We start from the raw sequence: 15,273 nt of genomic DNA on the forward strand, positions 1-15,273 counted from the left end.
TCTCTAAAGGTGACAGGAGGTTCTCTGCGTTTGGGCCTAAACTATGGAACCAGCTGCCCTTCAGCATCCTCTCATGCACCACTCTGGCAAGATTCAGAAAAGAACTGAAAACCTTCCTATTTAAATGAACTTACTCCCTTAGGGTTACTTCATGCTCCCGCAGTGATATACTCAATCCTTTAGTTAACATCTGCGCCCGAATGCAGTTTTCTGCCTGGTGCGCTCAAGAAATTATTCAAATTCAAATTCAAATATTTATTTACTCAACAGTATAACATTTCATGTAAGCAAGTCAATAATCACAATCATAAATACACCACACCACTTCCCTTAAATTCCAGACAAGTTAAGCTCACAAAATGAAGTGGGAGCAAAATGGCACTCCAGCAATTTAAAAGGGAGGGAAAGTCAAACTTATCAGAAATTAAATTAAACCAACAGGTAAATACTCAGGGCAATTCAACAAGAGGAACTTCAGTGAGGAGATCAGCTAGAAAAGGCTTAAAATCAAAGTCAATGGGTCAAAAGTCTTTTGCTCAAGATCACACAGATCAGGGTAGTTCGCGGTAAAGTTCGTGGCACAGATTCCAGACGAGGTTGGTTGATAGAAAAGTTAGTTCAAAGAGAAGAGAAGGACAAGTCCTCGGATTGGAGAAAGATTTCAAAGACTTTCACCACGTCTGAGCGAAACGCACAACCGGATTTGCACAGTACCTTAAAACGGAGAGGGAGATGTAGCTGAGGCGGACGTTCCTGGTGGTTCCTGCAGGCTCACGGTTCCTGAAGCGCCTGTCAGATTCACATGAAGTAGGAAGACTAGAGGGTCCTGCGCCACCCAGGGAAGAAGCCAGCAGCAGAGCAAAACAACAAATAAAAGGTGCACTCCTTAAAAGCCAAGCAGGGTCCGAACATCCTGGCTATCCAGCCCACTGTAGCTCTGTACAGCGAATTCGGCCAGAGGAGGGGTCCTGGCTTGCAGTTTGGGTGAACTGGTTGGTGCCACCAGCTCAAGGGAAGAAGTTTCCTGGCGGATCTTCTCTGTCGTCGGATTCTGGAGATTCGGACCTGCAGCAGGGCTTCACCAGGCGGTTCAGTCGTGGTAGGGGTCCTCTTCTCCCAGCTCCTCGTTGGTTCTTTCATTCCAGTGGTGACTCTGTCTTTCCAGTCCCAGAGACCTGCTTTTTATGCAGTTTTCCCCCATTCATACAGCCTGGCTGTCAATCACACAGCAGGGTGGCTGGCCTGGCAAGGCCATTCCCCTTAGCCAATGAGACAAGAGTGCGACTTGGGTTAACATGGGAACCCATGGCAGGGGTTCGAAGATCCCTCCCTCATATCCTGCCTACCTAGACTTTCAGGCACCTCACAGAGGGCTTCTGTGTAGAAGCCCGTGAAAAGACAGCGAACAAAGCAATCATCCCCGGTTTGGCACGCAGAGAAAAACATGAGAAATACTTTAACAAAAAGAAATGGCAACTAAACCCAGCCAGAGCCAAAATAAAATGTATTTGGTCAAGCGGGTTTATGTTCGAGGCTAATATAATAGCCTAAAACACTACCACGTTTAAATAAGATAATCACGGTAGAAAAGTTAGGGTAGATACCACTGCCACCAGCCAAGTCTTGATGTAAAGGGAGCGAAACAGGCTCCAAGAGACACAGACAAAAAGGGATAAGAGTTAACCCTTTCCAGTACTCCATGGAAGATGGGGTGTACTGGGTCTGTAATTTAAAGTGACTAAAGTAAAGTTAATGGCAACTTTACTCTTTTCTGGGGGACAGTAGTCAGCCCCAGAAAAATGGAGTCGGTGGGAAGTCTCAAAGACAACCCTGTGTCACTGCACTGAAGGTGCTGTGTACCACATGAAAATATGAGGCCACGGAGTGGGTAAGGGTCCAGTGATCAAGATCACACAAAAAGTGAAAACACACACAGCAAAACACATCTAAGGGTGGAAAAAAGGCTCGCACTCTCACCAGGTGAGAAAAATAAATCCTAGAAATCCAGCAAAGCTGCTGAGGGACTCATTAGGTACGGGAAATCAGCCATTTATGAGAATGCTCCCTAACACTTTGTGTGCCTGTTCAGTGTGCTTGAGCTTGCGCTGCTGCATGGACTCTGTGCCTATTCATTGTGTGGGAGCTTGCCTTGCTGGTGCATGCACTGTGTGCCTGTTTAATACGTGGGAGCGTGCGCCTCTGCTGCATGCACTGTATGCCTGTTCAGTGTGTGGGAGCTTGCCTTGCTGCTGCATGCACTCTGTGACTGTTCATTGTGTGGGAGCTTGCCTTGCTGCTGCATGCACTGTGTGCCTGTTCAGTACGTGGGAGCGTGCGCCTCTGCTGCACGCAATGTGTGCCTGTTCAGTGTGTGGGAGCTTGCACTGCTGCTGCATGCATTCTTTGTCTGTTCAGTGTGTGGGAGCTTGCCTTGCTGCTGCATGCATTCTTTGTCTGTTCAGTGTGTGGGAGCTTGCCTTGCTGCTGCATGCATTCTTTGTCTGTTCAGTGTGTTTGAGCTTGCGCTGCTGCATGCACTGTGTGTCTGTTCAGTCTGTGGGAGCTTGCCTTGCTTCTGCCGCATGCACTCTGTGACTGTTCTGTGTGTGGGAGCTTGCACTACTGCTGCATGCACTCTGCGCCTGTTCAGTCTGTGGGAATTTGCGCTGCTCATGCATGCACTCTGTGACTGTTCGGTGTGTGGGAGCTTTTGTTGCTGCTGCATGCACTGTGTGCCTGTTCAGTGTGTGGGAGCTTGCAATGCTGCTGCATGCACTCTGTGCCTGTTCACTGTGTGGGTGTTTGTGTTGCTGCTGCATGCACTCTGTGCCTGTTCAGTGTGTGGGAGCTTGTTTGTTTTGTTTGTTTGTTTGTTTATTTTATTTCTATAGTGCTCCGGACCCGGGAGTATAAGGGTGCTTACTACAAGGTTACAAGGCACAGTACATGGTAGTAAGCAGTGATACTTTGAACAGCAGTTATATACAAGAAATATAGGCAGTGGGGGTGATAGCACCAAATAATGACATGAATGAGGCATAAGCAATAAGTGCAGTTTATATCTAGGTCTAACTTCAAGGTTGACTTTTTGTCAGAAGCCACCCAATGGCAAGTTTCCTGAACGACTGGAAGGATTTGGAAGATTTAATATTCAGTGGCAGGGAGTTCCAAAGTTGGGAGGCGAGGACGGTAAAGCTCGAGCCTCCGGCTCTTGTAGAGGTGAATCTAGATACTATGAGACATAGGGTTTGGAAGATCTTGCAGTTCTAGTGGAGGATTTCATGGTCTATTTGTTAGTCAGGTAGGGTGGTGCTAAATAATTGAGAGCTTTGTAAGTGAGGCAGAGTGTTTTTAGATCAATTTTATGTTGGATGGTGAGCCATTTACAAGTGATTCTAGTGGCAGAGATGTGCTCACGCCTGGGAATGTTTAGCGCTGTCCGTAAAGCATTATTTGGAAGGACTTGGAGTTTATTGATTATTGCTTGGTTGGCACCTAAGTAGAGGCTGTTGCAGTAGTCTAGCTTAGATTGTATAAGGGCTCTGGCTAGCGTGAGGCAGCTGTTGGGGGAGAGAAATGGTCTACAGGCTCTGATTTTAGTTTTCCAGTATAGGGAGTGGCAGAGGCGGACGAGTTAACTTGCTTAGTGAGGTTAATATTGGCATCAAGATAGAAGCCGAGTGTTTTCACATTTTTGGCGACCGCGATAGAGTTGCCATCAATTATGATGCTACAGTAATTGGGACTAAGTTTTTGTAGGTTGTTCGGTGAGCCAACAATGAGCAGTTCAGTCTTCTCGTCATTGAGGCAGAAGCCGTGTGTGGCCATCCAGGCCTGAATGACAGAGAAGATTTCATTGATCCTGGCTACATCAGTATTGTAATTGCCCGAGATGGTGAGGAGTATCTGGGTGTCATCCGCGCAGTTGGTGTAGGTGACACCCAGACGGTCCAGTTTATGAAATCGGGGCTTTGTAAAGATACCGTATAGGGGCGGTGAAACCCATGAGCCTTGTGGGACACCGCAAGTGATAGGGATGGGGTCTGCTGCTGCCACCGGAGAGAAGACCCTCATGGTTCTCTTGGCCAGGAATTACTGTATCCACGTGACAGCAGAGGGGGAAAAGTGGGCGGCAGAGGAGAGGTGGTTACAGAGTATGTTATGGTCGACCAAGTCGAAGGCTGCTGAGAGATCTAAGAGGAGTAGGATGGCTGCTTTGCCCTTATCTTTAATTTCGTCAATCTGACTTTTAAGGTCAACAGGACAGTTTCTGTTCCATGTTGAGGCCGGAAGCCAGAATGACGCAACCCGAGTAATTGGTTAGACTCTAGGTAATGCTGAATTTGCAAGTAAGCAACTCTGTCAAGGATTTTTAACAAGAAGGGAACAGTTGTGATAGGCCTGTAATTGTAATTTGTAGGGATGGAAAGGTCCAAGGTCTGTTTTTTTAGTAGCGAGAGGACCCACGACTGTTTCAGATTATTGGGTACCGAATTAGTGGAGAATGACACGTTTATGAGCTTAGAAATGAAGGGGGCGAGGTCTCTTGCTGCATCTTTTATGATCTGTGCAGGGCAGCTGTCCCCTTTGCAGTTTGATGGTTTGAGGGATGTTATAATTGTTTGCACTTCTAGTGCGGTTACTTCTTTGAAGGTGAAGCCCTGGATGGTGTTAGGGGTGGTAGGTGGTTATTGGAGTAGGGGGGCTAGGGGTGGGGCTTCTATTGGAGAGTTGCAGTCTTTTATTTAGGATTTTTGTTTGTAGGCCAGTGATTTTGTTTGCAAGGGCATCTTGGATGCTGGTGCAGCAGAGTTGCTCCTTCACGGACGTGTCTGGAGGTGGATTGGGGTTTTCTAGCTCCTTCAGGATGGTGAATGATTCTTTGGTTCTGGAACTAGCATTGCTTACTCTTGTATTGTAGGCTTCCTTTTTAGCGAGAATAATTTCTTTTTTATAAAGGGAAGATGCATTTATGAGATTGACTTTGTGTTCCTCTGATGGATTCATTTTCCAGAGGGTTTTCATTTTGGACTTTTTATTTCTTAATATTTTGTGTTCAGGTGTATACCAGGAGTTAAGATGTGCTTTAGGTTTACTTTTGCATAGTTTTAAAGGGGCAACACGGTCAATAGCTTTGGACATGGCGTTGTTGTAGGTGTCTACTAGTAAATTGAGGTCTGATGTATTAGGGTTCATGTTTAGGGTGGGTAGAAGCAGGGGGATGAGGGCTTCGGCGGTGATGTTCCGTTTATTTCTCGTTAGACCTGCTGGTGCAGGTGGGCGCTGTATATGGTGTGGGTTATTAGTACTAATGTCAAATGAGAGTACGAAATGGTCAGTCCATATAAGTGGTTGGGGGTCCTTGCAGGTAATGTTGCAGTTGTGGGCGACGAGCCAGTCTAAAGTTCTACCTTTCTGGTGTGTAGGTAGGGTGTTAAATTGAAAGTAGTTATGTTTGCCAAGCACATTGGCAAGGGAGGATGCTGCAGTGTCGTGAGGATCATTGTAACCCAAGTTAAAGTCACCTAGAATAATATTCTGTGATAGAGGTTTAGATTTTTCGGCTATGAGGGAGGTTATGTCTTCCTCGAATGAACCTATGGGCCCAGGGGGTCTGTATAATAGTTCCAGGGTGATGGAGTTCTTAGGGGAGGTTTGAATTTTGATAGATAGGTGTTCACAGGAATTTAGAGGAAGGGAGGTCACAGATCTAATGTCAAGCGTGGATTTGAAAATAAGTGCTACACCTCCTCCACGGGCATTAGGTCTGTCGGCCCTGAGGATGGAGTAGTTGTCTGGAACTGCGAGAGATAGAGAGGGGCCTGCTGCGGCATGAAGCCAAGTTTCTGTGGTGGCGAGGAAATCCAGGTCTGCTGAGCGGATGATATCTGCAATTTCCGTGGGGTGAGCCACAAGGGATCTAGCATTGAGTAAGGCTCCTTTAAGTGGTGCAGAGTTTGCGATGGTGATTTTATCGGTGATTTTAGAAGTGGGTTTGTTGGTCATTTTGCTAAGTAGGCTAGGGAGTCTATAACCTAGTCTGTTGTTACGTGCCATGAGGTTGGGGTAGGCTGTAGGGCGATGGTCTAGCAGATTGCGTGAGTTCTGGATGTTGTCTGAGTGGTCATCTGTGGCGAGGTTGGGTAGAGTGTTACCTAAAGTAATGCTGATTTTAGTACTATGGTCTGACGGTGCACTGTGGGGGAAAGGAGGTAAGGAGGCTAGGAAGGGTGTGCGGCAGGGAATGGGGTGGTGTCTAGGACAGCAAAGCTTTGCAAGTCCATTACTAAATGGGATAAAACTATTTCTGCTACAAGGCGTGCAATTGGGCATAATGTAGAAAGGGAACATGATGAATACTAGCCAGGCTGGCATAGTTCAGTTATGGATACAGGTAGTAGCTGGCTAGCAACTATAAAGCACAAAACGATCAGTGTAGTCTGTTGGCGACCATGAGGCACAACACAATCAATGTGGTTTGTTAGCGAGCATGAGGCACAACACAATCAATGTGGTCTGTTAGCAACCATGAGGCAGAACACAATCAATGTGGTTTGTTAGCGAGCATGAGGCACAACACAATCAATGTTGTCTGTTAGCGACCATGAGGCAGAACACAATCAATGTGGTTTGTTAGCGAGCATGTGGCACAACACAATCAATGTTGTCTGTTAGAGACCATGAGGCACAACACAATCAATGTGGTCGGTTGGCAACCATGAGGAACAACACAATCAATGTGGTCTGTTGGCGACCATGAGGCAGAACACAATCAATGTGGTCTGTTGGCGACCATGAGGCACAACACAATCAATGTGGTCGGTTGGCAACCATGAGGAACAACACAATCAATGTGGTCTGTTGGCGACCATGAGGCAGAACACAATCAATGTGGTTTGTTAGCGACCATGAGGCACAACACCGCAATCAATGTGGTCTGTTAGCCTACCCTAGGGTTTAACACGTAGTGCACTGGGGAAGCATCTAGGTTCAAAGTAGGACATAAGCTGAGGTAGGGTTAGGCAACGCTTGGGTTCAGGTAGAATGCTTGAGCTAATAATGCAGTGGGCAGCAACTATGTTCCGAGTCGTACCTAAAGCTATAGCACCAAAGGTGGCATATGCGAGGAGAGTAGTCGTGTTTCAGAGCGCAAAGCTATGAGGCACAAACTTGCAGGTTAGAATGCTGGGTACAATTACTGCATGTGGCAGAAAAAAGCAGTCTAGGTGCTGTTTGCTAGTGGGAACCTAAGAACTATAGACACGAGAAGAAACAAGCAAGGTTGTGTTGCTGCTGCATGCACTGTGTGCCTGTTCAGTGTGTGGGAGCTTGTAATGCTGCTGCATGCACTCTGTGCCTGTTCGCTGTGTGGGTGTTTGAGTTGCTGCTGCATGCACTCTGTGCCTGTTCAGTGTGCGGGAGCTTGCACTGCTGCTGCATGCGCCCTGTGCCTGTTCAGTACGTGGGAGATTGCACTGCTGCTGCATGCACTATGTGCCTGTTCGCAGTGTGGGTGCTTGCATTGCTGCAGCATGCACGTTTGCTGTGTGGGTGCTTGCATTGCTGCTGAATGCACTATGTGCCTGTTCGCTGTGTGTGTGTGTGTGTTGCTGCTGCATGGGGAGGGGAGCATGCACTGCCGGCGTTTGTATTCTTTGCCTGCACTGAGTGTGGAAGCATCCACAGCTGTTGTTTTGTGCGTGAATGGAGGCATGCACTGCCAGTGATTGTATTATGTGCCTGTATTGAGTGTGGAAGCTTGCACTGCTGCTGTTGTGTGAGGGAAGTATGCGCTGCTGCTTCTGTGCCTGCACTGAGTGTGGAAGCTTGCATTGCTCCTCTTCTGTGTGTGAGGGGAGCGTGCACTGCTGCTTCTGTGCTTGCACTGAGTGTGGAAGCGTGCGCTGCTGCTGTTCTGAGTGTGAGGGGAGAGTGCACTGCTGCTGTTCTGTGTGTGAGGGGAGCGTGCACTGCTGCTTCTGTGCTTGCACTGAGCGTGGAAGCTTGCACTGCGGCTGTTCTGTGTGTGAGGGGAGCGTGCACTGCTGCTTCTGTGCTTGCACTGAGTGTGAAAGCGTGCACTGCTGCTGTTCTGTGTGTGAGGGGAGCATGCACTGCTGCTGTTCTGTGTGTGAGGGGAGCGTGCACTGCTGCTTCTGTGCTTGCACTGAGTGTGGAAGATTGCATTGCTGCTGTTCTGTGTGTGAGGGGAGCGTGCACTGCTGCTTCTGTGCTTGCACTGAGTGTGTAAGCGTGCACTGCTGCTGTTCTGTGTGTGAGGGGAGAGTGCACTGCTGCTGTTCTGTGTGTGAGGGGAGCGTGCACTGCTGTTTCTGGGCTTGCACTGAGTGTGGAAGCTTGCACTGCTGCTGTTCTGTGTGTGAGGTAAGAGTGCACTGCTGCTGTTCTGTGTGTGAGGGGAGCGTGCACTGCTGCTTCTATGCTTGCACTGAGTGTGGAAGCTTGCACTGCGGCTGTTCTGTGTGTGAGGGGAGCGTGCACTGCTGCTGTTCTGTGTGTGAGGGGAGCGTGCACTGCTGTTGTTCATTGTGTGAGGGGAGCATGCACTGCTGCTGTTCTCTGTGTGAGGGGAGCGTGCACTGCTGCTTCTGTGCTTGCGCTGAGTGTGGAAGTTTGCACTGCTGCTGTTCTGTGTGTGAGGGAAGCATGCACTGCTGCGTCTCTGCTTGCACAGAGTGTGGAAGCTTGCATTGCTGCTGTTCTGTGTGTGAGGGGAGCGTGCACTGCTGCTTCTGTGCTTGCACTGAGTGTGGAAGCTTGCACTGCTGCTGTTCTTTGTGTGAGGGGAGCGTGCACTGCTGCTGTTCTCTGTGTGAGGGGAGCGTGCACTGCTGTTGTTCTTTGTGTGAGGGGAGCATGCACTGCTGCTGTTCTCGGTGTGAGGGGAGCGTGCACTGCTGCTTCTGTGCTTGCACTGAGTGTGGAAGCTTGCACTGCTGCTGTTCTGTGTGTGAGGGAAGCGTGCACTGCTGCTTCTCTGCTTGCACTGAGTGTGGAAGCTTGCATTGCTGCTGTTCTGTGTGTGAGGGGAGCGTGCACTGCTGCTTCTGTGCTTGCACTGAGTGTGGAAGCTTGCACTGCTGCTGTTCTGTGTGTGAGGGGAGCGTGCACTGCTGCTGTTCTCTGTGTGAGGGGAGCGTGCACTGCTGCTGCCTGTGCTCCGTGTGTGTGAGTGGAGATTGGCCAGCAGTTGTCCATGTTGTTGATTTTCGTTCATATATCAGGGAACTTGGAAGTGAACTGGCCATGCTGTGCCTCTTCTGTGTGTGATAGTAACTCGCCCAGCCTCTGCCGACGCTCCATGTCTTCCTTGTCTTGGCAACACCTGCAACACTGTGGTCCCTGATTTCCCTGGGCTGTGTGAGAGGGGAGCGTGCACTGCTGCTTCTGTGCTTGCACTGAGTGTGGAAGCTTGCACTGCTGCTGTTCTCTGTGTGAGGGGAGCGTGCACTGCTGCTGTTCTCTGTGTGAGGGGAGCGTGCACTGCTGTTGTTCTTTGTGTGAGGGGAGCATGCCCTGCTGCTGTTCTCGGTGTGAGGGGAGCGTGCACTGCTGCCTCTGTGCTTGCACTGAGTGTTGAAGCTTGCACTGCTGCTGTTCTGTGTGTGAGGGAAGCGTGCACTGCTGCTTCTCTGCTTGCACTGTGTGTGGAAGCTTGCATTGCTGCTGTTCTGTGTGAGGGGAGCGTGCACGGCGCTTGTGTGCTTGCACGGAGTGTGGAAGCTTGCACTGCTGCTGTTCTGTGTGTGAGGGGAGCGTGCACTGCTGCTGTTCTCTGCGTGAGGGGAGCGTGCACTGCTGCTGCCTGTGCTCCGTGTGTGTGAGTGGAGATTGGCCAGCAGTTGTCCATGTTGTTGATTTTCGTTCATATATCAGGGAACTTGGAAGTGAACTTGCCATGCTGTGCCTCTTCTGTGTGTGATAGTAACTCGCCCAGCCTCTGCCGACGCTCCATGTCTTCCTTGTCTTGGCAACACTGTGGTCCCTGATTTGCCTGGGCTGTGTGAGCTGTGAATGCTGAGGGCAACTGGCAGTGCTGCACGCTATGCTGCAGCGTGTGCTGTGCTGCTGCTCTGTCGTTGCGTGTGCTGCACCCGTTCTCTTTGTGTGCAGGCAGTTGGCTGTGCGTGTGTGCGTGCGTGCCGCTGGGAGCACCTCTCATGGGCTTACAATGTAAACAACTGCTCGGTTAACTCCACACAATGTGTAGGCCTTCCAAAGTGCACTTCCCACAGATAAGCCCGGAATGTGTTGCCATAAACCACACACACCCCCGCTCACGCCCTTTGCTGCAGACTCCACTTGCGCTATGCAGGCGAGAGTGCGTATGTGCAAGACAGGTGTGCACATGGCAGTGGATGCTGCAGGCGTACAGGGCGTATACCCTAATGCCTGATTCGTGGACTTTTTTTGCACGGTTTAAAGTGACCTTGCAACGCCGACACAAACCCTGATTCATAGAAGTGTGTAAAGTGTGTGTTTGCAGTTCCAAGTCACTTTGAACCCTGCAAAAAATTCCATGAATCGACCCCAAGTTGCCTTTGCACACACGAATAGTGCATGAAGGGCTTGTGTGGACCTATGATACGTACCACAAGAAAGTGTGCGTGTGTACATGTGTGTGCATGTGAATGTATTCATCTGTGGACATGTTTGAGTGTGTTTGTCAGCGCACGTGTGTGCATGCGTGTTTCTGTTTGCGTGTGTGTGCGCGCACATGTGTGTAGTTGTGTGTGTCATATGTGCGTGTTTGTGCACATATGTGTCCGGATCACCCTAACAGATATGTCTCAAATAACCTACAATCATGTCTTGCTGAAACAAATCTACTTGTATGTGTGCCCACATGAATGTTTCCCGCCAATGTCATGAGTCTGGCATCGAGGCCCACATGATACGAGTCAAGAGCTGGTTTTATTTTATTTATTTATTTTTTACATTTATAAAGCGCCCAAAGCAGCGCTGTGGTGCTGTTACTTAGTCACGTGATACCGAGAAAGTGCAGCCTATCCGGTTTACCTGGCGTTTGTCTGGCGTCGGCGTCACACGGATACTGCACAGCTCGGATCCAGCTTCCACTTTCTTTTTCCGTCCCCCTCCCTCTTCGTGAACCCAGCATTCAGGGAATTTTCTGGGAATTCATGGTCAGAAAGCCTTGGCCGTCTGATTGAGCCCAGCTCTCGTGGCTCTGAACCATGCCTGACTCACACTATGTGCTGTAGAAGGCCACCGTGGCAAACGTGGTGGCAGGAACCATAGAAAGAGACGCAACACAATGACGAGGACGAGGATGAGGGACTGGGATGAGAGACTAGTTGCAGACACTGGAATGAGGGATCAGGACGCGGGACGAGGGACTCAGACAAATGGAACAGGATGAAGCCGAGGAACTGGAACAAGAGACTAGGAGGAGGGACCAGGACAAGGGTGCACAGCTGGTTTACCTTTGGGGTGGGGCGGCACAGTGCAGCACAACTTTCATGCACTGACCCCGACTGTAGATGGTGCTGGAGGGGGCAGTGAGAAAATCTGAGGTGTCGGGATGCAAGTGCAACATCCTCGTCAGGCGAAGAGATTTAGACTGCAAACATTATTTTGGCAGGCGCCCTAGTGCTATCAGTTCCCGTTGGGTGTGGCAGAAGGCACATGGGCCCATTTTGTTAGCTTTCACACACATTAGAAGCACTATATAGCCATACAGAAACAGCAACAATGCATTCACGTTGCGGTTGCAGAGATGAAAGATAGGGTGATATATCTTGCATTTAGTGGTAGTGTATGGTGTTATGGTTTAAAGGATGTGCGCGTAGGTAGCTGACATAGGTAGGTGTATGAGATGGAGTCAGAGAAGCGTTGCGGCAAAGGCGATGTCCAGGGGGTAAGGTAGCGGGAGTTCCACCATGTTGGATTTTAGGGCATGTTCCAGTATGGGTTTTTGAGAAACCGGCTCAATGTGAAACAGTGGCTCTGTCCACTCAGTCCTGAGACAAAGCCTCCTTCCTTCCTCCCAGAAAGAAGTTATGACGTCAAGGTCACAGGCAGCAGCGCCGTGTCGATAACTGCTAATTGAGTCCAGCAGCAGAGCTCGAAGGAGCTGGGAAGGGAATGTTGGGTCCAGGAAGGAAGGGTAGGGATGCGCCATTTCATTGTTAAATTCATGTGAACAGGGCATGGGGTTCTGTGATGCCAAGAAGCCCATTGAAGATTTAGAGCACTTTGGCCCTCACCTAAAGAGTGGTCATCCTATTGGAACTGCAGCCGCTGCACTCTAGGGACGAAAACATGCATGAAATTCAGACATAAAAGCAGCGCTCCAATCACGTCATTCATGGGCGCTTGAGTTCCCAGAGTCATAAGGGGGCTGTGTAATGGTTTATTGAGAGACCACCCTCAACACGGGGAGTTCCGTCGCTCCCCACTCACGTGATTTTGCAACAAACTATTTAACAGATTCTTTTCTTTAGCCCCATCTCAGACACAAATCATGCCCCTTGGAGCCCTCCCCCCTGAGCTAACAATGAGCCAAGAACCAGGCCGGTGAACCGGATATATATTGTTATTTATTTAAATTAACAGTAATAGAAATTAGCACGAATATATCAAAAACACCACTTTATCCCTGGCACAACATCATCAACTTCGCTCTGCATAAATAAATCACAAAAGTGAATTGAAAAGAACACAATCACATTTCTTCACTTGCTGAAAATTTCACTTCATGTAATAATTACACTGATCAACAAGGAAAGCAATTATCATGTAGTGTTGTGCAGTTGTGGCTTTCCTGCTGGCTTAAAGGTTAGCAGTAGGATTTCAAGATTGGTAGAAACACATATGGCAATTATAATTGCTCCCACAATTTATTTTGGTTAAAAATAAACACAGGGTGATTTTGCAGTTTGTTTTTCAGACCCTCCCCCCCTTACTTTGGTATGTGTTGGGGAAGTCTACAGAAAAATGTGAATGCTTTGTGGAATTCTGGATTTCAGACCCCACCACCACTGAAAGGCCATTGTTGGGGAAGCTGGATAAAAAGGTTGGACTGATTTAAGAACAAAGACACCCCTCTTCCTTAAAGATGTTGGGGTCAGCAGGACAAAAAGGATTACCCAATTTCAATTATAGGCTATAGTTTTCAGCGCACACTGGGAAGTGAGATTTGTTCATTTCTAATTTTCACAAAATTCACCCCGTAGTGTTCTTCCAAATGGGGAATTAATTAAATTAATATTTTTTGTTACATAGGCTAAGGATCTACACAGTATTGCCCCCCAAATCCCCAACCTACTATAAAGGGAAAGGATTTAAGTCATGCAGACTCCCCCACCTTTGGTTTCCCAGGGCTCAGTTCTACTTACATAGAAAGCTTCTGTTTAAAGTTCAGGAACGCCAGCTGCATCTCAGGACACTCTGGAAAGATAGGGCAGGGGTCTGGTCACTCCACTCTCAAAAAAGGCATCCCGCTCTCCACCATAGGACCCAGTCAGCTTTGAGGCCTTCCTAGAAATAGACAGCTCCACACAGATGCACTCTCAGCAATCTCCTCGGGTGTTTCCTTACAGCTGTCAGATGATAAGTTTCAGCAGCCCTCTCTGTCTCCCTGTCTGTCTGTCTGTTCCTCTTATGTAGCAGCAGTGACACCACCAATGTACAATCTTGGGCAAGTACCCTGCAATAATTCCTGCAACTAGGATTTAACAGTTACCCTTCTCTCTCCTCCCAAACCCAGCCTCCAAGTCAGGATTGGTTTAGGGGTCTGGAGCAATATATGGCAATTCCCATTTCTAATCGCCATTTGTTCTCCTTTCAACTTTTTGGCAAAAACTAGTTATGTGTCACAACTTCATTATTTTACTAGCAACTGCCATAATAAACATATTTTCTTATTCAGCTAATCATGTAGAATTAGATAAGCCGGCCACGAAGTCCATATACCACAGCCATGTGGCACCTTTCTGCCGTTTCCATAAAAAGCATTACAGTTATGAACATATAAGTTATTACCCATATCCCTAATTTTATTCTCCACCCACTCACCAACTATCACATTTGGAACAGGTTCAGATCAGCCAGAAACACATCTTAGATAGCCATTACAGTTCCATGAGTCGCAAGTGGATGAATTTTATATCTCCAAAATCGCCTGGAAATTACCTAAAAAATTATACATAGATGAAATCCATCCGCCTTATGATTGCTGAGAGAAATGCCTAAATGATAATAGTCATTTAAAAATCATTGTGAATGTTCATGTGCTACAAATGGCCCTTCTCCTGCCTTCTGGCCATTAGTTTTCACTGGGTCTTTTTTTTTACAATCCCTTTGTGTTGGAAGCTTGCTCTTTTAAATTGCTGCTCCCATTTTCACACATATTGGTTATGCTCCAGCCAAGGGGAACTTGTCTTGCAGTCAATGCCGTCAGAGCCAGCAGGTCTGGAGAACTTGAATTTCGACACCTTTAGCAGGACACTTTATTGCAATTGGTCATTAGATGGGAGATGTGGCATCCAGTCTGGGTGTGGGAGATTTCCTTGTGAAGTTTCCCACAGCCACCAAAAGCATTTTTTCTTGGGCTGACATTTTTTTTATGAACACAAAGTGGCTTTTCAAATGTCACTGGAGTTTTGTATGTGAAATCTAGCATACATTGCTTTTTGTCAATCTGCACATCATGTCTTTTCCCTGACATTTTTCTGTGAGCAGTGACACATTCCACATTTAAACTGCTTTTATTTGCACACACCTGTGTAAGACTTTTTGTTTCAGTGTTTAAAATCCTGTTTTCCACGTGACAGCGATCTTTGATTCCTCCTTCTTTTATGAATTAAAATGCTGTTTTTCCTGCGGTAATGACAGGTAGGCCCCCTTTCCACACAGCTCTTTAATTTTACTTGAAAAAAAATAAAGTCCAAGACGTTTTTGTTTCAGTGTTTAAATCCTGCTGTTCATGTGAAAAGGACTTCTGTTTGGGGCCTTTGAATGCATCCCATAGGAGACGTGCTAGGGCTGTACCGTGATTTAGGATGGGAGGAGCTGAGGTGAAGCCAATACATGTATCTACATGGTTAGGGAGCTGTCTCTGCGTCCCACAGTGTCTGGCATAATGAGGAGACCCATTGTATTATCAAAGCAGAGTTGACCTCGCTATTCACACTTTGATCAGGCTCTGACAGAGGGGTGCACATCACGTGATAGTCAGGAATATTTACTCGTTACAGAAATGTATTATGGTAGCACTGTACCTGGTAGTCA

The 15,273-nt window shown here is 47.9% G+C and overlaps 1 protein-coding gene across 1 annotated transcript; it reads right to left on the reverse strand.

Moving 5' to 3' along the window:
* Nucleotides 1–7,732: 7,732 nt before the first annotated feature.
* On the reverse strand, nucleotides 7,733–9,238 carry LOC138448109 (uncharacterized). The gene has a single exon (XM_069604657.1). The coding sequence runs from the start codon at nucleotides 9,236–9,238 to the stop codon at nucleotides 7,733–7,735; it is 1,506 nt and encodes a 501-aa protein (XP_069460758.1).
* Between the last annotated feature and the right edge of the window lie 6,035 nt (nucleotides 9,239–15,273).

The sequence above is a fragment of the Ambystoma mexicanum genome, chromosome 3q, assembly GCF_040938575.1.
Source record: "Ambystoma mexicanum isolate Mex_15411 chromosome 3q, UKY_AmexF1_1, whole genome shotgun sequence".
Classification (NCBI taxonomy): Eukaryota; Metazoa; Chordata; class Amphibia; order Caudata; family Ambystomatidae; genus Ambystoma; species Ambystoma mexicanum.